The sequence below is a fragment of the Choloepus didactylus genome, chromosome 5 (assembly GCF_015220235.1).
Source record: "Choloepus didactylus isolate mChoDid1 chromosome 5, mChoDid1.pri, whole genome shotgun sequence".
NCBI lineage: Eukaryota > Metazoa > Chordata > Mammalia > Pilosa > Megalonychidae > Choloepus > Choloepus didactylus.
Window position 1 is genome coordinate 124,649,497 of NC_051311.1, and position 25,539 is coordinate 124,675,035.

The 25,539-nt window shown below is 34.0% G+C and overlaps 1 protein-coding gene across 2 annotated transcripts in view; it reads right to left on the bottom strand.

The window, feature by feature from the left end:
* The window catches only part of MEOX2 (mesenchyme homeobox 2), a 492,584-nt gene that overhangs the window by 421,137 nt on the left and 45,908 nt on the right, over positions 1–25,539 (bottom strand). The window contains exons 2-3 of one of the 2 annotated variants that reach the window (XM_037836822.1): positions 18,031–18,203; positions 1,931–3,252 (exon numbers count right to left, since the gene is read on the bottom strand). In XM_037836822.1, the coding sequence (XP_037692750.1) occupies positions 3,028–3,252; positions 18,031–18,203 (398 nt within the window). In that variant the 3' untranslated portion in view covers positions 1,931–3,027. Of the gene's footprint in view, positions 1–1,930; positions 3,253–18,030; positions 18,204–25,539 lie in introns of those variants that run through there. The other variant, XM_037836821.1, reaches the window with a different exon arrangement.

The window sequence follows — 25,539 nt, forward strand, 5'->3', positions numbered from 1 at the left end:
GTGAATCCCGTTGGAAAAATCACCGTAACCATGATTCCACACTATTTTCAGAGAGAGGTACTTTCATGTTATTATAAATTTCCACAGAGCTAAAGGTCTGAGACAGAATTACATGAAAAGGGCATTATGTAATAAGATACTATGGCATGCCAGAATCCCAGCGTAGAATAAAAACAAGTATGGTTCGTTTAGATTTTGTTCTTTCTGGAGTAAATTAAAACCAGAAAGTACATGAGAATATCTTAGTTTTGCTCACAGGATTTTAATTCTAGAAAGGTGCTGAGATATTATCAAGCTAACCCATACACCTCTTAAGACAGGAGACTATTAAACTATTCCAAAAAGTGACCTTCTCTTTAAAGTGAACCTAGCCTGTTCATTTACTTGCCAGTGTGCTGTCAATGTGCCAATGTCATTCAGCATCTTACATGGTGGATAATTTTATCTATCATGGATCAAATGATGTCTCTTTTCAGCCAATCTTGTACCTTGTGCCTGGTGACTCTCTGTACTCTGGAGTCAAATTCCACAACATCATTTTAGGAATGTTCACAATTCTGTAATATAGGTGTGGCCTGTGATCTGAATGACTCACATTTCCTAAATGTATTATCTACTCAGAATCACTTTTTCCTACTTTATTTATCACACTACATTGTAATTCTTATATCTTTCTACTTGGCTACAACCATTTGCTTTCTTTAGCTACTCTTAAGTGGTCCTTTCCTTCTGATTTCTGGAAATTATTTACCTGTCCAAAAGAATTATCCTCCACTCTCCTCTATTGAACTCAATTTGACTTGTATCTCCCAACTTCTCCAACTTTTCAAGATGATTTGAATTTAAATCCTATTCTACAATAAGAAAGTCCACCCAAGTAGATGTCATCAATAAAAATATACTTTGTATTCATTCAAATGATTGATAAAAGTTTCTGTTTTATGCCTTGAAACTTCTATCTCAGTGATCTCCCTCAAAGTTAATTTAGAACTATTGATAACTGCTGTGATAAAATAAAGATAAAATGTGCTACAAGCAATATAATTATTTACTTAATTTCATGAAAAGTATATGTCATGTTAGACTAAGTTAAAATCAACAGAATCTAATTTTTTGTCATTCTCACCATTCTAAAGAAAACAAAATCAATTAAATAATGAGGTTTTAAATTTTTTGATAATTTTTCTCTATTTCTATTTCTAATTAGTTGTGGGAGGGAGGCTGGCAGCTGGAAATGTGTCCAGGTATCTGTGGATAAAATTTCGAACAACTAAAAAACAATGTTATGAAGTTGTTATAATAAATAGGAATTAGGCATCGAATGCATGTGCAATTGTGCAGGACACAAATAAATTAATTTAATTTAATCCTTTAATTCTAAGGCTCTACATTGGTAATTTCCATCAGGCTGGTGGATTCTAATTATTTTATATAACTTATTTTTCACATCTATGATTCTGGATATTTTGACTCAAAAACCACTGTTTGATTAATTCGTATATACAGTGTATAGCTTTTAAAATGTATGACTTTTATTTGCCTGAGTGTGGTGAATAATATTACTTTTACTCTTTAATCTTTGATTTCATAAAGCACACCAAAAATACATTTGACATATTCTTTGAATTAAGGAAATTGCTTAAAATATATCAGCTCTTAGAAGCTCTTTGATTACCCCAGGATTGCTTTTTTCTGCCATAATAAAATATTTCAGAACTAAAAAAAAAAAAAAAAAGGATATAACGTAGAGGATTAGTAATTATGGTACACAAGAATAGATGAATTTGGCACTTTCTTAAGGATTTATATTAAAACAAATCAAAATTTAGGAAATCACAGTAGGGAGACCAAAATTATTTACAAAGGATCATTTATTAAACATTTTTTTACAAAATACAAAGATTGTTCTTCTGTATGAATACATCACATATGAAAAAATAATGTTATTTTACTGAATTTAATTTTAAGACATTCAGAATTTTGTTGTCTATTAACATGAGGAATCAACTTTGTTTAGCAACTTGTATAACACCATTGCCAATTGGGGGTAAATCCTTTTTCTTATTAAGTAAATCATATTTATTATAGCTAACATTTTATAGAAAGGAAATCAGACAATGTCTGTCACACTAAGTTCTTTCTTCAAGGTAACTGATTTGCCTATGATCCTAAAAATGTTTTTCAAGCTACAAGATAGGAAGAATTGAGGAGCTAGGTACGTTTTATAATAACGTATTAGCAGCAGTTGATAGTAAATGCAACATAAGATTTGTTTTGTCTGTGGTAAAAGAAAATATCCTCTCAGACTCTACTGTATTTTTCTCTACTTGAACACAAGTAAGCATGTAATGATTGTCTTGGGATGACAAAATGTATAAAAAGACAAGAAGCTGGTTGTCATCATGAGTGCCTATTTTCATCAGCTAATAGGAATGTGTTGCTAAAATTAGTGAAGACAGGAAAATGGCAACGATAATATATACAGAGTTAAAATACTTTTCTTATCCACTTAAGAGTGATTTCAGGCACTGTGGCTGTTCAGGATAAAATGTTTCATGGTTTATTCTTGATAGCAATTTAACTTTCAGTGCAAGCAAAAGCAAAATACCTGCCCACTGCCATATGCATGACCATGTACATCTGGAATGTTCAAAGCGAATTCATCTTCTGCATCTTCACTGTTGAGGCACCTTGAATAAAAATGTCTCATGGTTTGCTCTTGATAGCAATTTAATTTTCAGTGCAAGCAAAAGCAAACCCATACCTGCCCACGGTCATACACATGACCACACACATCTAGAATATTCAGAGCAAGTTCACTTGATCCGTCTTCTCTGTGGAGGCATCTTTAATAAGTGGCACTTAGTGTAAACCCTCTATAAATCACGAAAACCAGACTGAGATGCCTGAATTTAATAATATTAAAAATTGCTGTTGAAGTCTACTCTCTGTGTAAACGCTGTTTGGGTAAGGCTTGCCATCACAACATTTCTTTCCTGAGAATGGAGCTGGTCCTCTCTGTGGGTATCATAAGTGTGCGTGTTCTGAGCTGTGGTCACTGTCATGGCTGTCTTCGTTTGCTAGAGAGTCCCCTGTGTGCTGGAGGGTGGCTGCCCCGATTCCCGAAAGCTCTGAAGGGAGAAGTGTTCCTTTTTTCACATTCACCAGTTCCTTTTCTCGAGCTGCAGCTCCTTGCTGTCCTCCTTTTACCCTCTTCCACTTCATTCTCCTGTTCTGGAACCAGACTTTCACCTTTCACAAAGAAAGGGAACAAACATAAAAAAAGAAAATTAAATGGACATTTTTTTCTCCGTTTTTGTCATCAATGAAAAAAAATTCCTCAGAGGCTTATACAAGGACACTATAAAGGAGTAAATAAGAAGAGATCAAAATTGAATTTAATCAGGTTCCATGATCATGATGATAATTTTAAAACTTTCGGAAGTACTGTTTTTTGTTGTTAGGACATATGATATAAGAAGTAGGAAAAGACAGGGAAGAACATATCATACGAGGTTGCTCAAAGATATTTGGCTCTATCAAGAGATTCTATCAATTGCAACCAAGATTTTAATATTTGTTTTGGTCAATCTATTTTCCCCCAAGTTTTCCTTTGACTGGACATACAGCTGTCAATTTTTGAGCCAATTTGCTCAGGGAGATACTTATAAAGATACAACTGAAAGGTCGTTCTGTGTCATTACAATCAGCTGCTGCTTTCACCAAGCTTTACTGGGCCATTGCAGTGCACAGTGAACCTGTCTTCTTTTGAGCTACTCTGTTTTTATTTTTTGCTTTTAGTACTTTCATTTTACTTTGCAAATAGATGATTCTAATCATTTCCTAAAACTATGGTCAAGAATAACAATTCCCTTCAACTCTTTAGTGAAGTGATTTAACTGAGATTATATATTACATAATTCACATCAGTTTATAGCAATGTTTTCCTTCTAAAAGTTTAATTGAATTTACCTACTACATTTAATGTACACACAAGTTGTAAGAACAAAATAAAATAGAATATGCATGCGTTAAATGACCATCTATTGTCTAAACCAGAAAAATATTGGCACAATTGCATCTTTTGGTTATGTGTTCCTTTCACATTGGACTTCTCATCGTCATAAATTTTTGTTAACTTAAGTGTTCTTTTATACTGCATGTCCCTGTCTACCCCACCCGAAGTTATCACAAACTTAAATTTTACATGTATCACCCCCATGCCTTTCTTTAAAAAACAACAAAACAGAAAAACACGTAGCTTTCATCACAACATGTCATCCTAAAATATGCAGTATTCACTTTAGCTTGTGTTTTAGGCTTATTAGAATGGATTGTTTTTGGTGATAAACTTCTGTCCCTGTTGCTGCAAGGACCTATATTCATTCATGTTTATTACTGAATACTATTCCATTGTGTGAATATATTAAAATGTATCCACTTTCTTTCTTTCTTTTTTGTTTTTATAAATGCATTTGCATTCTCATAAACATGTGACAGAACTGCTCTGGGTGTATGCCGAGAAGTTGCATTGATGGATCATAGCATTTATGACTGCTCAACTTAACAAGATAATAGAGAAAAACTGTTTTCCGAAGTTATGTCAATTTAATGCCCCTTCCCACCACACACACATCACACTAACGCTCACTCCAGTGTATAAGAGTTCCTACCGATCCAAATCTTGACCAAAAATTCAGGGCAATACAGTGACGATAAATATATCTCAACATGTTCTTATTTTGCATTTCCTGAGTAGCTATGAAGAAAAGCATTTTTTCAAGTGTATATGGACTATTTATGTTTCTTCTTTTGTGAAATGTCCCTACATGCCTTGTTTGTATTGCATTCATCTTAATTTAATCTCATTCTCTATAGACAAATAAAAGATTGATAAAATATTCTAATTTAGTTATTGTGGCTATATGGTTATTACTATCTTCTCTCAACTTACAGCCTTATTACTTTCCTTAGCATATCTTTTGAACATCATAAGTTCTTATTATTAACATATTTTAATTTATCCATTGCTTATGGCTAGCACCTTTATGTCTTCTTTAAGAAATTATTCTCTCTGTTAAGGCCACAAGGATATTCTTCTGAGGCTTCTAAGAGTTCTACAGGTTTGTTTTCAAATTGAAACACTGAATCCATGAAGTTCTGATTTTAGTATATAAATGTGAAAAAAAGATCTATATTTACTTTCTTTCCACATGGATAATAAGTTGTCCCAGGATCATATTTAAATAGTCCAACCTTTCCCTGTGATCGCTTGTTAATGTCTGTCATGCATCCAGTTTCCACATAGGCAAATAGTTCAACCTTTCCCAGTGATCGCTTGTTAATGTCTATCATGCATCAAGTTTGCTTATAAGCATGGGTTTATTGCTGTGTTCTATGTTCTGTTCCTTTAGTCAGTGGTTCTATCCCTGTGACAATATCACACTGTCTTAATTATTATAATTTTATGCCTTAATATCTGGTTGGGATAGTTTTTCTATTTTATTCTTTTTTCTCAGGAATATCTTGAACACTCCCCATTTTCATTTTAGAGAAAAATCTCAATTTATGTAAATATACAACACTAAGGAGATTTTTAAGTGATATATATTAAGTTTCCAAAGGTGTATATATTTCACTGGTCTTCAAATTGCAATGGTCCACCAAACCTAGTATAGTTTCCAGAGTCATGTGCATCACAAGATACTTGAACTAAGACATTTCTCAACTCTGGATTTTCACTGGCCTATTAGACCTAAATTGAAATCCTGTATCATACATTACCCATACATACATTAATTCGACAGTATTAAAAAACATTAAAAAATAGTAAAAAAAGATTGATTAAAAACTCAAAAGCAACTAGTCAACGAGTGTTCATGTGTTATTATTACTTAATGAAGAAAATAATGGATAGTTGCCTTTTATTGTATCCCAAGTTGGAGCTAGGCAACCATACTAGGTGATTATGTGTATACATATGTGTGTGTGTGTGTGTGTGTGTGTGTGTGTGTGTGTGTGTATGCATTATTTCTAATACTTCACAGTTTTTTCAGAATTTGTTAACATTACTTCTATTTTATACATGAAGAAGTTGAGACTCAAATGTCAAGTGACTTTCGTAAGATTACATGGATGGGGAAAATGTGGCACTAGGATTTAAACCTGGGTTTGTTTGGCTCCAGTAGCTGTTTTGTTTTTTCTTCCTATTATATTTTAAACTCATGATTTTTAAGGATTCAGGATAAAAAAGTAAAACATAAAGTATGTGTGTTTCATCCACATGATTACTATCATTCAGGTAATTCTCCTACTTAATATAATTAGGTTTGCAAATACGACACTATTTTCCTTTACTATAATTTAGGTAATTCTCAATTTAATTACCTTTGCAAACTTGACATTGGATGTTGCATTAGATCTTTTCCACATGAATTGGATTTTACTTTTGGCTTAACTTCTGAGTTTTTGTGTGAATTTGAGAAATCTGCCTCAATTTTCATATTTGTAATATTAGAATAATGAGCCTCTCAAGATTCTCCATAGGGAGGTTTTCTCCACAGACAATCCCAGATGGAATAAACACATAAGTCATTATCATCATCATTGTCACCAAGAGCTGAAACATCTAGTCAAATTAATCTTGGCAGAAAAATGAGAGGCATAGATTTTGTAAAATCTACACTTATTTTCTTTTCTGGATAGAAAGGAACAGTAAGAGTATAATAATGTGAAATCTGTTTGTGCCATTCTAAATAAGAAAAATCTATTTATATTAGAAATAGTATCCGTTTTGCAAGGTTTTATATATTTGACATATTAAATTTCACCATTTTCAATTATTTTAAAAGTCTGATAAAAGACTTCATATCTGTCAGTCATAGGTAAGTGTGTGTGTACCTGTGTGATGCACACACACATACCTGAAAGCATTGAATAATTATGAGTTATACTAACATATTTACATGCTCTTTTCTTGAGGGATTAGATCACAAATTTGGACTCTGTGCCAGTTTGAATGTATTATGTCCCCCAGAAAAAGACATTTCTTTGATACAATCTTGTGGGGCAGAGGTTTTAGTGCTGATTAGATTGGAATCCTTTGAGTGTTTCCATGGAGATGTGCCCCACCCAACTGTGGGTGATGACTCTGATTGGATAATTTCCATGGAGGTGTAGCCCCACCCGTTCAGCGAGGGCCTTGATTACTGGAGCAGTATATAAGCTCAGACAGAAGGAGCAAGCTTGCTACAGCCAAGAGGGACACCTTGAAGAATGCACTGGAACTGAGAGAGGAGCTTCAGCTTACACAGACATTTTGGAGAAGGCCTTTGAAAGCAGACTTTTGCTCTGGAGAAGCTAAGAGAGGACCAAGGCCCCAAGAGCAACTAAGAGTGACATTTTTGAGGAACTGAAGTGTAGACAGGAATGTCCTGGGAGAAAGCCATTTTGAAAGCAGAACTTGGAGCCGACACCAGCCACGTGCCTTCCCAGCTAACAGAGGTTTTCCGGACACCATTAGCCATCCTCCAGTGAAGGTACCCCATTGCTCATGTGTTACCTTGGACACTTTATGGCCTTAAGACTGTAACTGTGTAACCAAATAAACCCCCTTTTATAAAAGCCAATCCGTCTCTGGTGTTTTGCATTCCAGCAGCACTAGCAAACTAGAACAGACTCTATGAGATTAGAAATGTTACAAAAACAGCAACAGATGTATGATGGGTACATCTTTTGGAAATGGGGAAAAAAAGTGCAGAACTTCAAAAGTCAGTATGTCCAGATTTTTTTCTATATATATTATAAAATATCACAGTCTTGAAATAAGGAAATGAAGACTTTTGGAAAAAGCATATATTTTTCTATTATTGCCACAGTATTAGCAAAAGAAATCTACAAAAATAATTCTGGATTATAAATCAATATTGTTATTATAATAATAACACTACAGCAGCATTATCAATAAAGAAACTTTATAGTTCCATTTAGTATCACTTCATCAATCATGCTTCATTGCTGGATATAATAAAAAGGTATTGGTTTTGGTTTCTAAGATAGATAAAATAATCATTCAAATACCTGATATTTTATTTTCTAAATAAGTATTCTAATTATTTTGATTAAAATGTACAAGTATTTTTCATATAATAATCTGTATTTATACACTAAGTAAAGTGAAAATAATCTCACATTTACTTGGTGACATGAGAACCCCATTTATTCATTCATTTATAAATTAAAAACTATTGCTGAATGTCTTGTAGGTGATTCTGTGTACATCAAAGATGGGATATGTTGGAATACATAAATAAATAGACATAGTTCCTGCCCTCAAGATATTCACAGTCAAGAAAAGGGAGACATGTAAATAACAGACAGCTGGCTGTATATAAAGCCTTTGATATACACTGACACATGGAAGAGTTATCATCATATTTCACAGAATATCCTTAAACTGCTGTTCTGGTTGGTGTCATTGCTAATCCTCTATTAAGAGATTTCTCTAAGGGTCTATGAAGAGGCATAGAACTCTTCACCTTTACTTTCAATATCCCACACTGTATTCTGCCACACAATTATTATAGCCAATGATTTCTTTCATCTGGGAATCTCATGCTCTTGATATTTAGTCGTTCAAATTACAAACGTCCATGTATAAATTCACAAGACACAATACCTTTTTTTTTTCTGTACAAAGCAAAAGAAAGATAAGCTTTATTCAATAAGCTTCTTATTCAATAATGGCACTGTGCTAGATATCTGACATAATCATCATATTTAATCTCCATTACAATCTCTAAAATACTTTGCAAGCACACAGAAGTGGAACATGTCCTCAGGACTGAATTTTGGAAGTATATTAAGCAAAGTTACATATTCTGTACAGAAAGAGTGGTCTTTACTCTTTTTTGGCCTCTAAACCTTACTCGCATCCTTTTCCTCCCTGCTTGGTCAGGCTGGTTTTCCAGGCATCCTTGAAAGTTAGCTTCTTTACATGCCCTGCCAATAAGAGATACTAGTGGGACATCAGAAGCATGGGTGAAAGAGAAGACCTTCTAGTTTTTTAAATTTTCTCTACTTCCAGTAGATCTTCAAGGAGAGGCTTCATTTCTTCCTGAATTAGGCTTTGATCAGGGAGAACTCCCACCCCCTGATCTCCCTAATGGACCCAGTATTGGTTGGGTAGCTGGTCCTTGACAACTCCAGGCTATTCTCGGTAGACCCTACTCCAGGTTTCGTCCCTGCCCTGGGTGGAAAACATCCACCACAGAGCTCCTCCTTAAAGATCCCAGCATAGCTACCTTTATCATGCTCCAGAACTGTTGTCAGTTGTACCAGCCCTGGTTCCTGTGTTCTGATGCACCTACCTCCTCCCTTTGTTATCTGTGCTCTACAGATCATGCTGCTACTAAGCCGTGAGCTACCTCACCTCTTCCTCTCAGCCCTTTCAACACTTTGTACGTAGCATGGTTAATACCTGTCCTCATATGGTTCATGATATATCAGAGGGAAAACAAATTAAATAAGTGTCTGTATTGTCACACAATGTCCTAATGTGGCAAAAGAGGCAAATGGGTGGATAGAAAGATGAATCAGATGAATCAACATAATTGCCATAACCCATATTTATATAATACCATAAATGTCTCTGGAGAAACAAACAACCATAACTCCAGTCATCTGGATGAAAACTGAATATTCCAGTGATATATCCAGATGTGTTTAAACATCTGGCATTTGTACATTTATCATTCTGTTTCCATTTTTATTTGGGCACATAAAACACTGGAAACACTGTCTAACAAATATTTATTCACATCTTTAACATGTGAAAACATGCAAAAAGTAATTATGCAATATAATTTGTAGATTTAATCACATTTCCATCAATTAAATTTAGTCATGGTAGTTAATCTAGTAAACCCAACGTAAATAAGTCCTTGAAAGACTTAAGTAATTCAGTGGCAAAGTCAGAAGCTGAACTCAAGAAGTAGTACTGAGAATGCTTTAAGGTAAAGATGAAAATTGGGGAAAAGAAATATTCTTTACTTCCTGCCTAAATGGATAGATTTATATCAGGTTAAGAGAAGAAATCCCTGGCTATTTCCCAGAAACTCAGAGGAATTAATAGTTGATTGACTGCTGCTTCTACAACAGTGAAACGTGGGGTTGGGAGGTGGTTATCTGTGTGTATAGTCATAATTTAAGAGTAAGGACTGAATTCCTGTTTACAGGGTGCCTCCCACATTTATTCTCTCTTTTAGCACCATGATTATGACCAGAGAATGATTTCCTGCCACTATAATTTTCAATTTTGAATCATCTTTTCTTGCTATTTCACCCTTTAGAATGCTTGAGAATTAAGCTCACAAATATGGTCATAAGAATGTACTATTTTGAATGTTTTAAAATAAACTGAATATGCATTATCTATTGTCTTGGCATGAGCAAACAAAACACTCTAGCAAGAAATAACTCTTTTGAAGGACAACAAATTAAATTATTCATAATACATTTTAGTGTTTTAGGGAATATGACAGATGATTCTTAAGTATCTCATTCTTCTTTCCAAAAATGCACCCAAAATAAACACTCATATGATAAGTGAAGTTTTAGGGGCTTGATTTCTTTTAATTTAATCTTTTAGAAATGTTACAGTAGTTATAAATGCTAACTATTATCTCCTCTTTTTTGTCATATTTGATGAAATTCAGTTCAAATGGCCTATCTCATTAATAACAGTTTACAGTGAAAATTTCACTAATACTTTTTATTACACAAGAAAAAAATATTAAATGAACCTTTTCACTATTTTATGTGGAGTATTGTTGCGCTAAATGCATCGGCAAATTTGAGTGACAGTATTAAAACCAAATTAGACACTTTTTATTGTGCTCAAAAATTCTTAAAATAGCAATCCTTGTCATCGGATTTGTGTATTCTGCGTCACCGCTTGATATTTACCTTGTTCAAACTACTGAGACCAACTAGAATGATAAACATTGTTCTGAGCATCTTGTCTAACCTCTGAGAGTTCTTTTTTACAATTATTAGCAACATATCACTGATGACTAACAGCTTCTACTCTAACCATCCTCTAAATAAATAAAACTTATCAAATATAAATATTTGGTTGAAACATAGGATTTCACCATTTTTATGTATCAAGACCAGTAGAATACTGACAATTCACTTGGTTCAATCTAATAAAATTAATATTCTGATTGCTTCCAGACAGCTTTAAGATCTGTATCAGAATGTGGGTGATACTAGTACACTACACTGGTCATTTCATATGTTAGATATAGGGACTCACTCCTTAGAGCCAAGATTACTGTAAAACTTACAGATATAATTAATACTATTTTATGACTATACTCTAACCAGAAAATAATAGCCAGTACTTTCATTAATTGGGATTGGTTCAAAAATAATTTATTAAAAACCTACTCGTCATAAAAAATTAGATGATTTAAAGGGATTTGAAATTCAAAATCTATCCTAAATTGAATGCATCTCTGAGTTTTTCAAGAGCAGTCATGGGAGCCAGCTGGCATAATGTATTTAATAGCAAAATTCTCTAGAAAGTGTCAGTTCTCTTAGGCCTGTATTATTTTACAGATGTCATAACACATAGGTGTATACTTCTCTATATACATATGAACTTAATAGAGATTCTCATTAAAACTGAAGATGCCAACATGGAGCTTCCACTGGTCTTTCAAAATTTCCATGAATTTTTTAATTTTAGATGTACTGTAATGATGCAAACAAAATCGTATGCATACCAAATTAATTTAGGAAAAGGGCATGGGGTGTTCTTTCATAGCAGAAGATTCTTTCTTTAACATCACACTTTAAATAATGATCCTGTGATGCAAGGCATGATATCTTCCAAAATGATATTGATGACTTATTGATTAAATTAAACATAAATGAATATGTTTCCTTATTAAGGAAATTGGGGAAGAAAATGTGGGAAATTCTTAAATTGACTAAAAAATGGAAGAATTATCCTTTCATTACATGAGTTTGATGACATCTTACAGCTAGAAGCTGGAGAGAAAATATAATTTCTAGAATAAATACTCAGTCCATATACAGAAAGGAGAGTATTTTGGAAGAAAACACTTAAGTATTTAATCTTAAGTCCATGTTCAGTAAGGTTAGAGCCTTTTTCCCTAAAGTTTATTTTTTACTTTATTTCAAACTTGAATGCATTTATATTTGTAAAGGGTTAGAAATTAATTGCTTATTTCTGATTCTTTTACTTTATGCAGGAGATATTTCTGAAAATTAATTTCAGAGAAGTATGAACTATTGCCTGTAGTTATCAGCCTTGCTTTATTATTGATCTTTCTTAAGTTGCTTTTCCTACATTGTAACTTTTCTTTTCTAGAATTTAAGGCAGTTTTGAGTCTAGGTTTTACAGATCTCCACACATCATCAATATGCATTGCTTTGAAAAAAATTACTTTGGAATATCTCTTTTTCATTTTGAACTAAGATTCCATTCCATATACTACCATCGACTCCTCTGTCCAACCCTACCCTAATTTTTCCACTTTGGAGCAAAATCATGTTGAATGTTCCAAAACATCAGGCACACCAGGAATTAAGCAAAGGAAACATCTTGCTATTATTAGGTTTCTGTTGAATACTACTCTGAAGAAATGAAGAAATATTCTAAAATCACTGGCCACACAGGTAGCCTTGGATTAGCTTAATTATGACAATATGTCTGGTCATGGAGACATAAACTATTATTTAAATAACTAAAAGTTTTCATATAAATTTACAGGAATAAACCTGCAAAGGAGAGGAATTGTTTTAAAAAGCTGGGCAAAAGACAAAACCACTTTTTATTTAGTACATACAAAAATTCTTTTTAGTCATCCAAAGAAAGGATGGCTGTTTTGAAAATACTTGGCATTGGGCCATTTGGTGATTTGTGAGTAACAAATAAAACATAATTCCTCTTATTTCCACTTAATGGAATATGATCTGACTAGGTGAGATTTTCCATTTGTCTTGGCAGAGATGTCTGGAATTTGGTCTGTTTATTCTGGTAATCTTAGCTAGCTTACAAATCTACGGCATTGCATCTTTGGGTAAATTCTGTGAAAAAGATTCTGTGAAATGGAAGGATCTCCTACTCTTTCTGTATTTGGCAGTCATAACTCTATAAAAATGTTCATTTTGTCACTCCTTTTATATGCTAATGCAGATGCTTTCTCTCTTCATCCTACTGTGAGATATTAAAAATTTGGAGGAAACTTTCTGCAAGTTTATCTGGATGAAACAAAAAATTAGAATAAACTTGTCAAACGTTTAAATACCTGGGGCAGGACAGTCTTTAGGCTGACTGGCTATTCAAAAATTTTCTAAGGAGCATGCCAACTGAGATTTATGAGCTGTTGTTTGCGAGGGGTATGTGAGCATGTGTCATAAGGGACATGAAGCTTGAATATTACTGGAGTGGTAACAGTTCCACAAAGTAGCATTATATAATGAACAATATTTGAAGCTCAACTTTGTTTTAGGGTCTCTATTTTTATTTATATAAATAATTTTCTTTAATGCGTATGTGCTAACATGGAATTACTTTGCAGGCTGAATCTCTTTTCTCCTTCTTCTTTGGCTGGATGGAGTTCAAAGGCAATCATAGATTTATCTGACCTGTAAAGATATTGCATTATGGAAGACACAAACATAACATTCCTGCTTTTGTGAGATTTCATGACAATTCTTCACATAGGAATTTGGAACATTCAAGTCCTGAGGGATATTTAAAGATTTAATATAGCATTCTTTTCTTTATAAGAGAAAAGGCAGGCATTTTTGCAAATGTTTAGAACGATACATGGGTGATCCATCATAAAATGAGGGGTAGGAATTCTGATTGGTGATATAGGAAAGGTACATGTACATGTAACATATCTGTTATACACATACATATACAGGCAATCACATAAAATTTCTAGATGGAAATATGTTTGAATGCTACTTCTGATTGTAAAGTAAGATTTCATTAAGGATGAAATTATTTGTGTAATACAGTTCTGTTATAGAAAAAATTATTTATATTTGTTTTTTCCCTATTTATATTTTCGACATATGGATGTTATCTCTGTATTTGAAATGTAAAAAGTTTTTACAAAGTCAACAAAAACTATTTGAGGAGATTTAGAGAATTCTATTAAAGCTAAGGAAAGTATTGAACAATATAGGATTCTATATATTATTCTTTGGCATATACGTTTAAGTTACTTTATTAAATCTCGTGTTATTTTAAAGCCTGGAAAAGGTAAGTCTTGCAGAATGGAAATGAAAGTGCATATCTATAATCAGAATATTTTGCATATGGAAATCCTGTAGAGAATGTGTTATTTAAGAAAATAGAGTCGAGATATGGATTGCATAGATAAGCTTTTATGACATTAATGCAAAATCCAAGTATTGGAATAGCTGTATCCCAATTTAAAGAAGATGAATAAAAGGGTTCATTTTTTACACTTTGTCCATAAATTTAAAAGGCTAGCCTCTAGAACATAAGCTGAAAATATTTCCCTGGGACTGGATCCCTGATACATTGGAGGAATATGTTTTCAGATCTTCAAGAATAGCAAAGTTGATGATTGACAGCATAGAATAAGATTTTTCTGATAAATTATGTCCAAAAATATAAATAAAGCCTTTAGACTCTTAACTTAAGATAGTACATATGAACAGAAATGTAGGGATTTAATGAACATTTGGCGTAACCTGGAACATTCTCCCCCATACCCCATTCCTCTCTTGCGGCATTCAACACTCGTCACAATTATTAACACTTGATTTTTGCCTCTTCTGTGAGTTCTTGCAAAGGTTTGTCCAGCTTGAATTTGACAATATTATATTTCCAGCACCTAGCTCAACAAACATCTGTGTTATAAAAAAACTAGCTCAACAGGCCTTGCATAGCCAAGTTTCCCCTCACCTCTGGGTGATAGGTCTGTTTTAAAACTTGCATTAAAAACTATTTGACTTGCATTATGACATATAAACCTGGGTAGAAGAAAGAGCAGGTAGTTTTAATTCCCATCCTGTGACAGAAGGAGCTGGTTACTTGCCTAAAAATACACAATTTCAAGTGGCAAATCTAGGATTTCTATTCAAATGTTTCTCATATCAATTCAATTCTTTCTGACTCACCCTTAATGACTCTCAAAAGACTTGGTTTTGATTTGGAACCTAGATTCCACAGGCATAGCACCTCTTCTCATATTAAATTACAAAAGTGTGATGAAGGATAAATGGAATAAAAATCTTTACAATATCAAATTTTCAGCTCTTTGAAAAAATAATTATTGCTCAAATTTTTTTTGTAGTTAATTTTTTTCCTATGAAATTGTAATTAGATTATTTCAATAATGTTCTAAAGTGAATTTCATCTTCCTATATCCACACCATTAGGCGGTCCCCACTGGAACATTGGTAAATATGATGTAAGCAGAAGCTTAAAAGGCCCTTGCACTTGAAACTTTCCCTCTCAATGCTACTGAAAATGCTTCTGTTATCATATGAAGAAGCCCAAGGCAACTTATTAAAAGATGAAACCACATGGAATGGAGACAAGCGTCCCTGCTGAGGATGCCTAGACCAACCATCTTAGCCAAGCTTGGTATGTGGCTGCTTGAAGATCTAGGTAAGATCAGCAGAATTGCCCAGCTCATTCCAGTCCAAATCCCTGACCTACATGATTCTGAGAAAATAAAAATGGTGGTTGTTGTTTGAAACCAACGAGATTAAGGTGGTTTGTCAGACAGCAAAGACTGATATAAAAGTGACATCTTTTTTAAACAAAGATTAAAATATTTTTAATATATTATAATATTAAATATATATATACATACACATATACATACTTCTTGCACATAATTGCATATAATTCTTTTCCAAGCATGGCAAGTCAGTTAGGAAGAAAGAAGGAACATCCAAAATACCTTCAAAATTCCCAAACCACACTTATAGAACTGCTTCTAAAAGGAAATTCTCTTTAAGCAAAAAGTGAAGCCTTTAGTCTGTGACCAGATAATTACAGATAACCATAGATCATTCCCAGATTAGCAACTACAGAATCTTTACTTTTCTCTTGGCTGAGGGGACAGTATTGGCTTTCCATCATTTCCGTATATTGGAAGCAAACCCTAGTTTCTTATTTCCTTCATGTATTATACAAAACATAGTCACATTTCCTGGAGCTCACTGTCTCTATATAAGGATATTAATGTGTAATCCCTCCTCCTTTTTTCCCTGCTACCAGTTAAAAAAAAAAAAAAAGAATAAAAATAAAACAGATGTCTGATGATGTAGATTTTGGATCCTGCTTTCCACCATTCCAAATGTTGTACACTTATGGAGAGACCTCTACTGTGAAGTTCAAGGGAAGGAAAATGTGCCCATAACTTAGGTACTAGTCATAATATTTAGTTAAATACAAACTGCCAGTAAATAAAACCACATAAAAGTGTTCTCGGTGTATATCTACTACCCAAAAATATCATACCAAAACCTGAAATATAGAGATTAACAGAAGAAAGCAGATGATTTAAGAAATTGGATAGAATAATTTGCTCTGCTAAGATATGTATTCATTTGTCCACACCTTGTTGATATTTCTTTGGTTCCAATGGAATCCCTGGAGGAGGCGCGTGCAGTGAAAGAGGAAATGAGGCACTCGTCCTACAGGTGCCAATCACAACTGCACCGTCCACAAAGATGTTTGCATTTGCCTTTCAGAAATGTTTTCTTAAAGATTAGAAACTGTTAACCATCAGTAGGCTAGATTCTCCCAGGGCAAATCAGAATCAACACAATGAGGAAGTTGTGCATTATTGGGGCAAATCATTTGCCATTCAAATAAATTCCAAGAAAGGTACGTAGAAAGGGATTAATTTAAAATGTATTATTAGGTGTTATTAACTGAGGTCCATAGATCATTAAAAATTTCAAAGTGTTCTCTGTATGGGTGGGTAGCAGAATTTTGAGTTTCTGAGACCAAAACAAATTAAAAAAGTTTGGGTAACAGGGCAGCAATATTTACCAATCATCTATGAGCCTTTGCTTTCATCATTCCCCTGTTGCCTTGCACCTAAAACATTCGACTATTTTTTTGGACATTAGTTTGTAAATAGAAGTCAAATAGGTCATTTCCAGGTAAAACCATTAAAAGATCAATGTATGAACCTCCCATCTCCTTCTTACCTCCTGTGGTTACCATGGAGATCACATGCAAAAGTGCCAGAGAGTCAGATTGTGTTTCTGAGTAATTACTTGGAATACTGGACTTGTAAAGTTAGTAAATAGAATGAGCAATTAATGAACTTTTTTGTGTTAAGCCATTGAGGTTTGGAGATTAATTTGTTACTTCAACATACCATACACTATTCCAAGGAACTAGCACAGTGTTTCCAACTTAGGAGATTTTAAAATATAAGCAAATATACAAAAATAAGAAGCTATGTCATTGGAACTGGAAAGAGAAGGGAGACACCAGAAGACACCATCATATGCCTTGTGACAGAGGAGCCAAGGATTGCTGGCAGCCAGCCCCAGGATGCCAAAGACCTCAGAGAGGAAGCATTGCATTTATGAGGCCTCAATTTGGACTTTCATTTTGCTTCAAAACTATAAGCTAATAAATTCCCATTGTTTAAGAAAATATATGTATATAAGAAAACAAAATTCCTTACCATATACCATAATCCTATAAAAGAAATATTTTTAAACCAGATAATAGAAGAAGAGCATAATCTCAGAATAAAGGACGGTTCCCTAAACAGAATACATGTAATTTTCTTTTAAAATATCCACTATGTTATCCTTATTTTGACATTTTGTTGGACAAAACACATCATTGTGGTATAGTGCACCCATCCTACATCTGGTATTTGGGAGCCACAGATTGAGATACCTCAAAAATGGCAAATGAAGATTTTTGACCCAAAACAGTTAACGATATCTTATAATGGTAATTTCCCACTTTACCTGTCTTTCAGTGAGATCCAGATTCACTGCTATCTCATATCGCCTCAGTCTGGTCAGATAATTATGATGGGCAAATTCTGCTTCAAGTTCTCTGATTTGTTCTTTGGTAAAAGCTGTCCTTTCCTTCCTGGGTTTGCTGTTAACTTCTGACTTGTAATTTCCTTCTTGGGAATCTGAAAAAAAAGGAAGTGTGTCAGGGAGCCTTATACTTCATTCATTCAATTACATTCAATCTTTCATACCAGAAACATTTGGTAAGTAACTACTTTTCCAGGTATGGTGCTTGACCGGGAGATATAGAGTCCAAGACAGTAAGATTAGTCTTACCTCAACAGGGTGAGGTGCATTTCTTATTTACTTTTTTCATCTCCCCTCAAGTAACTCACAGCCTAATTGAGGGACTGTCTAATTTTTTTATTAGGAAATACAAACAAAAAATTCAAACAGCTCTTAATATGCCATTAGAGTAATAACATAAACCAAGTCTTCCTTAGAAAATAATTTTAGATGTGAAATGTTTGTCTAATAAATTGCTTGATCCATATATTTGAGCTCTAAGTATGGTTGAATAGAATAATCTTAAAAACTAATGACAACTCAGTAGGTGACTATTTGAGCAATCCAAATGCTCAAGGCCAGTGGAATGCAACTGGATCACAAAAACCAGTTCAAGCTCAGACTAAACATACATACAGATCTGTAAAGTGGCTGAAGTGTTTGTAACCACTTAAAAATTATTTCAGTATTCTAATTATTTTTGAGCACGTGCGAACAACCAGTGATGCCTTTATCAGGTGGGAATACAGTTAAATAACCTTCTATGAGCCTAAATGAGAAGTGATGGAGAAAACATGATGCATAACCAGAGGTTACCAAGGAAACATTTCAACTGTTTCTATTTCTTTTTTTGACAAACATAATATGGTATAGCTTGCAAAAGATCTTTTTAGACAAATTACCTGTATTTTTTTCATCCATTGAGACTTAAATATGCCAAGAAGTACCAAAAAGGTGGTGCTTTAGTGTTCTTTTTTCCTTTTAGCCTGCCTGGGGGAAGTCTAAATGAAGTAAAGAAGGTCCTGTATAAATGAAAATCCACTACACAAGGCTATCTAATGTAAACAATTTTGTTTTGACTCTTAACAGAATCCAAGCTGGCCAGACGTAAAGTTTCTAGGGCTAGTAGCAGCAGTAGCAATAGGTTTGTATCAAGATTTTGGCACCCTGGCTATTTTTCCTTTGATGGATCACAGAGTATGTTTCCCCAACTGGGGCAATGGCAGTGTCTGAAATTCTTCAGATTTCATTGACCACATTTCCGGGCATGTCACTTACCCCATGTTGACTACCTCCCCACCTTGGCATGGCAGGAAGAGCTTTATCCAGCACAAAAAATGGTTTGTGATATGTCACACACAGGCTGATTACATTTTACAAAAAGCCACTGGGATCAGGTGAGTTATATAATGGATGATGTGTGACCTCTCAAGTAGGCCAAGTTTACATGATGCCAACTTACCTGGCTCTAAGTGGAAATTGCAGTAACATGATCCACTCATGTTAGCTAAATCTGGCCAACATCCACATCGTTGGAAGCATTTAGCTATTCTGCCATTGTATGAGCAGAACTTGCAGATGATTGAATCTTTTTTATAACTTATCCATCGGCTATCTGGCAGACTGAAAACTCGGTCACAGCAAAGAATATTCAGAAAAGTCTCTCTCGTTAGGATTCATGCACTCAAATGAATCTAAAGAATTTTTGCCAGTTTGAGCCATGCTCTGTCAGAAATCTGTGGCTGATTATTCTTTATGTGAGGACAATGCTCTTTTCCCTTTGTTAAAGAAACTCTGGAAACTGAAAGCAAAGCCAGAGCATTTTTCTCATGAGCAATTCAATTTGACTGATTCATGGTTAGCACATTCCCTTATGTAAGCATGAATGAACAAATTCACATTGGGGGAATCCTATTAACTTGCATTTATTTTTGTTTCTTTGAAACCTATCTCCTTTAATTTTTGTTGTATTCAAAAGTACTTCACAAATACCGTGACTCCATACACAAACATAAACACTCAAAACATGGGCCAAGGCTTGGAAAAATGAACAGTCGCATGTAACGGATCTATATACACTCCCACTGTAACTGGGAATATACAACAGGAGTATTTTATATCCAGTGAATAGACTTAAACAAAAGTCTGGGCTATCATTCAACATTTAAATCCAAAAGCAACTTACTGAATGTCTCAAATCCAAACCCAAATTGCTCACAAGTTGAAAAACAGTGACTAAAATGGCGTGAGCTGTACACACTTACATTTCCTGTACTCACAGATGGAATAATTAAATTGTAATTAATATGACCAAGGGTGGCTGTGGGTCTCTTGACATCAACATGTAAGGAAGACAAGTTCAGTAAAAATGAAGTAGCACTAGTATCAATTAATCCTACTGACACATTTATCCTTACAACTATGATTCTGTTTGGTTTTCACCCATGAAATCCCCATTTTTTCTTTCCTATTGAAAACATTGATCCTTGGAATTGCATTTCTGGACTTGTAATTTCCAAAAACTTGGATTGTTTAACAAATTTTTTTGACTCTTTTTTTTTCTTTTTTTTTAACAGTCTCCAAAGCCTGTCATTTTCTGGCCCTGAGGCCCAGCGGTAATCTTTTCTACTATCACCTAACTTTTCTTTGGTGGAAAATGGGAGATAGTCTGCTTTTTGGCAGATTTCACGTCAACCTCTATCTGTTTCCAAGCTCTTTCAATGGAGGCAAAACTACCTCCATTTTCTTCAACCTCCCGTATCCTATGTGAAATTATACATAGGTGTTACGGGGAATCTGGAAATGGCCTTCCTTTCTTCCCTACAAGCCACCATCAGCACAGTATATTCCAACACAAAATATTGCAATTGTTGTTTTTCATCGTAGATACTTTAGTGCGCCCTCTCTCTCCCTCACCACTTCAAGGAAATGCTGACTTACGAGTTCAGATATCGTTAGCCATCCCAGTTCCCTAACTTTTGCTCCCAGGGACTATGCTACTGGAAGAAGTCTGCAATACTTCCATGGAGGATAAAAATTGCCCTCCAAGGATCATTCCTGTCTAGCGTTTAGAACATCTCCACATATGCCTTTTTATTTCCTCTAGTGCAAGAGGAGGCCAACAGATAATAATGTTTTATTGAAGACAAGTAATATGAGGGCTTGGTCTATCACTAGTGGCATAGCATGCTTTTTAGCAAATTAGAAATATTAAAGTATGATTGAGTATAGTTGTGGCTGCCCTGGATAAAGCTGTTTAAATGAAGAACATAATTTACCTAGGACTGTATAAAATCAGAATGCAAAGGAATATCTACATAGCTCAGACTAAAATGAATTATTTCATATCCTGAAGAAAGAATGAATGCTGTCTCAGCATATTGTAGTCCTTTGCAACTTCTTGAACCAATGTGTTATAAGCTATTAAAATGAAAGCTATTCTTTTTTATTACCAAAGCTGCACAAATAGTAGATAAAGAAAGCTAATAAACATCTTTCATAAACTTAGGGATTGTGAGTGGAGGCAGGAAAATTTATAGAATAATCATATTGGTACTAGTAATTTTCAATTTAAACAGGAAATTGCCTTCCTTATAGGGAATATATCCAACTACTATTCCAGCTTCTAAATGAGAGGGTATTTCAGCCTCTCAAGAGTTTTTTTTTTTTTTTCCAAAGGAAACAACCTTTCTCAGGGGTTTTAAAATGCTGTTGCCAATCCTCTCTCCAGACTTGAGAGCCACACCATAGTGAGCTACTATTACTGATGAATGTGTCTATTATATATTGAGGTGGTAAGGCAGAAAAAATAGGATTGACAACAACTATGCTAGATCAGGAATTGAAATTAGCACTGAAAATATCCATTAATTTTATACATTTTGCTGGAAAAAAATTATAGCCACAATAATGGTTTCTCATTTTTAAAAAGCAAACCCAAATTTCACAGACAAAAAAGAAGTTCTATTGTGTTTTACTAAATTAAAATGGCAATAGTTGTCTTCAACATGTAAAAATTGTCCTACCTACTTGATCAGTGATTGTCAATTGGTGAATGTACTCAGATTTTCATCATCTGGCCTCTCCACTCCACTACCACCACCTCCTTGATTATTCATGGAATAGTTTAATGTCCTTTCAGGGATGAACTAAGTCAGAAAAACTCCAATTTAGCAAAGTACAAATCATTTATTTTTTTATTATATTTGTATAGCCAATTGCATGTTTGGAACAAATGATTTATAGAAAATATCCTACTTATTTCTTACAAGAAAATTTAAGCTTCTACTTGGTAGGCTATTTTGAAAGAGTAACTGCGTAGCTAAAAACATTGTGCAGTTGTCCTTCAATTTTATTTTACAAATCTGAATTTTTTCCCCAATAAATTTAAGCTTGTTTTTATTTGACTAAATCTTAAAGTAAGATTAACTACAGTTTAATATGGGATTTTGTAGGTATTTAGCATCTAAACAAGGATTATAGCTGATGACTTAATACACAAATTGTGCAATCTGAAGCAATGATATAAAGGAAGAATATTGAAACTTGAAATGAATGCACAATATCTCTCTCTCTCTCTCTCTCTCTCTATATATATATATATACACACACACACATACATACACACACACATGTATATTTACACACACTGCATTTTACAACTGAAGAATTTGGAAAAGGCTTGTTTCCAAAATATCCCACCTCAAACTTAGTGCCTAGGCTCTGAAAAGTTAAAGAGTGAATTAAGCCAAAGTGAAGTGTGTGTGTGTGTGTGTGTTTGTGTGTGTGTATAGAGAGTTATAAATAGCACAGGATTGTACTTTAAATTCGTACCAATTTACTAGCTTAGCCTGAATGTGGATATGAACAATTTGAAAACATATACATCGGAATTTACATAAAAATATAATATTCAAGTCTCTAAAGTAATCAGCACCTTAGATGTAGATGATTCCTCAGACTAGGTAATGATCTTTCTTTGGCCCCTGACTTGCATTCCTGGGGTAAAATGGCAAATATTATAACAGAGACTTTCTCTTTGCTTCCTCCGCTCTATAATTTTGAGATGACAGCAGTTAGAGGAATTTTAGCAAATTTAAAATAAGTACTTAGGTCATAACTCATTTCAATTCCCTACTCCTTTGGTACCCATCAACACATGAATCCTATTTTACCTTATAGCCTCTTTTTAAGGGAGTCCCTTTGTTTTAAATAGATTTTAACAATTATTTCTGTTTCAATTTTATTATCTTGCCTTTTCTATTATGACTTATGTAGTTCTGCCTAATAGTAAGAAGACATCAATCCAATGTTTTTACTTTCATGACAAATATACAATGTGAAATCCACAAATAACTAACAAATATTGATAACATTAATACATTGATTTGTGTTGTAAAATTCCAAATATATTTAACAAAACCATAATATTTTTTATAAAAAAAATTTAAGAGGTCAAAGATAAACAGAATGGGAATACCATGCAATTCACCTGAGTCAAATCTTGCAAAGATTTAATTCTGCTCACTACCAGGTTTAGAGTACTTAACATAAAAACAAAACCAGCTTATGTATTGTGAGTACATGTAAACTTCTTAGATCTTGCTACACACTCTCAGCTTAGAAGTTGGTTACAGATGCCCAGAATTAACTTTATGCCTCTGCGACAATCTAGAGAGAAAACATAAACTGCAGAGAGATCATGATCGTCCATTCCAGAAAGCAAGGCACACGTGAAAGAGACTGGATAGTACCTCACGGCAAAAGACTTCATGAGCAGAACCACGTGTACCTTCAATGGGACTAGGAATCCCTAACACTTTCCTGATATACAGCGTTCCATTATGTTTCCCCTGATGGCATTAGTTTAAGGAATGAACACTTCCTCTGGGATGCCATCAAACTGCCTTTGTTCCTTTCTTACAATGTTTACCACATTCTGCCACTATACAGTGTCTTATTTCCTCTCCTAAAATATAAATGTTTGATGCCATCTGTTGGGTCTAGTTTTATCAGAGATGTTGAAGGTGAGTAAAGATAATACTAGGGTTCATACTTACATATGAATACTTCAGAAACAGTAAGCAAGGTCATGATGAGAATGCAAACCTCCATATCCATCCCTCATTTTCTGCAGCAAATGGCTTGCAGGTACATGGCATTACTATATCTTTGGTGGGAAGGGTAGGGAAAGAAACGGTGGCCAAAGAATTCTGACATTTCTATTTTTATTTTTATTTTTATTTTTTTTTGTCCACATTTGAGCAACAGAAGAGATTTGCTGGGGGTGATTCCTAGGCATAATTACAGGTGGGCTTAGCCTCCCCTTTACAACCATAAGTTTCACAAGAGCAAGCCTTAAGATCGAAGGCTTGATTTATAAAGTAGGGGGCTCCTAATTTCACAAAGCGTATGTTATGTCCACAATAAACTATTCATATCTCACATTATCATCACTTAGTTGTACAATCCTCATCACTCTCCATTTTAAATAATTCTCATGACCCAAAACACCTCATAGCTCGTTTCATTGTTTTGGCAGTTTGCCATAGTGATTTTACTGTATTTTCTTACAGCATCTATTATTAATTATTGGGCTTTTCATTTATCTTTATGCCTACTTTGCTCCTGTACACTCCAGACCTTAAGTTATTTAAGATTAAGAGATTTGCCTTATTCATCGTTGTATTCCAGGTGCTAAGCACCAAAATCTAAAACTTTGCTGGATCATTGATTTTCATGCTCTGGTCATGGATTATGATTCCAAAGATAACACAAACTGACCTTATTCTGATATAGGAATTTAAATGGCCTTCAGCTTAAAGAGGAAAAGTAACACTCAATATTGCTTTACATTAACTTTTCAAAGCATTTTTACACATTTTTCTTATAATTAGTTGGCAGATAGGAATGGATAATATTATCTTCATTTTATACCTATAATATCTTAAACATTTCAAATAGAAAAGTATGAAATTAGTATCATTATGTATAAATTTAAAGCCCAAGATGTTAAATGTTATACCAGGTGAAGGAAAAATTTGCATATGGATCAGTTATCAAACTCAGCACTATTGACATTTTGAACCAGACAATTATTTGTCAGGGATGGGAGAGAGGGTGTCACGTGCAATGTAGGGTGTTTACCAGCATCCCTGGCATCTAGATGTCAGTTAACACCCCCAGACACACACTTCACTATAGTGTTGTCTGATTAAATACAGGACACCCAGTTAAACTCAAATTTCAGAGAAATAATGAATGATATTCTGGCATTAATCTATCTCAAATATTTTATGAGACATGCTTATACCAAAAAATATTAATTTTATACCTGAAATTCAAATTTACCACCGCATCCTGTATTTTTATTTGCAAAATCTGGCAACCCTATCGCAGCTGTAAAACCAAAAGTGTCTCCAGATATTGCCAATATTCCCTGGGGGCAAAATC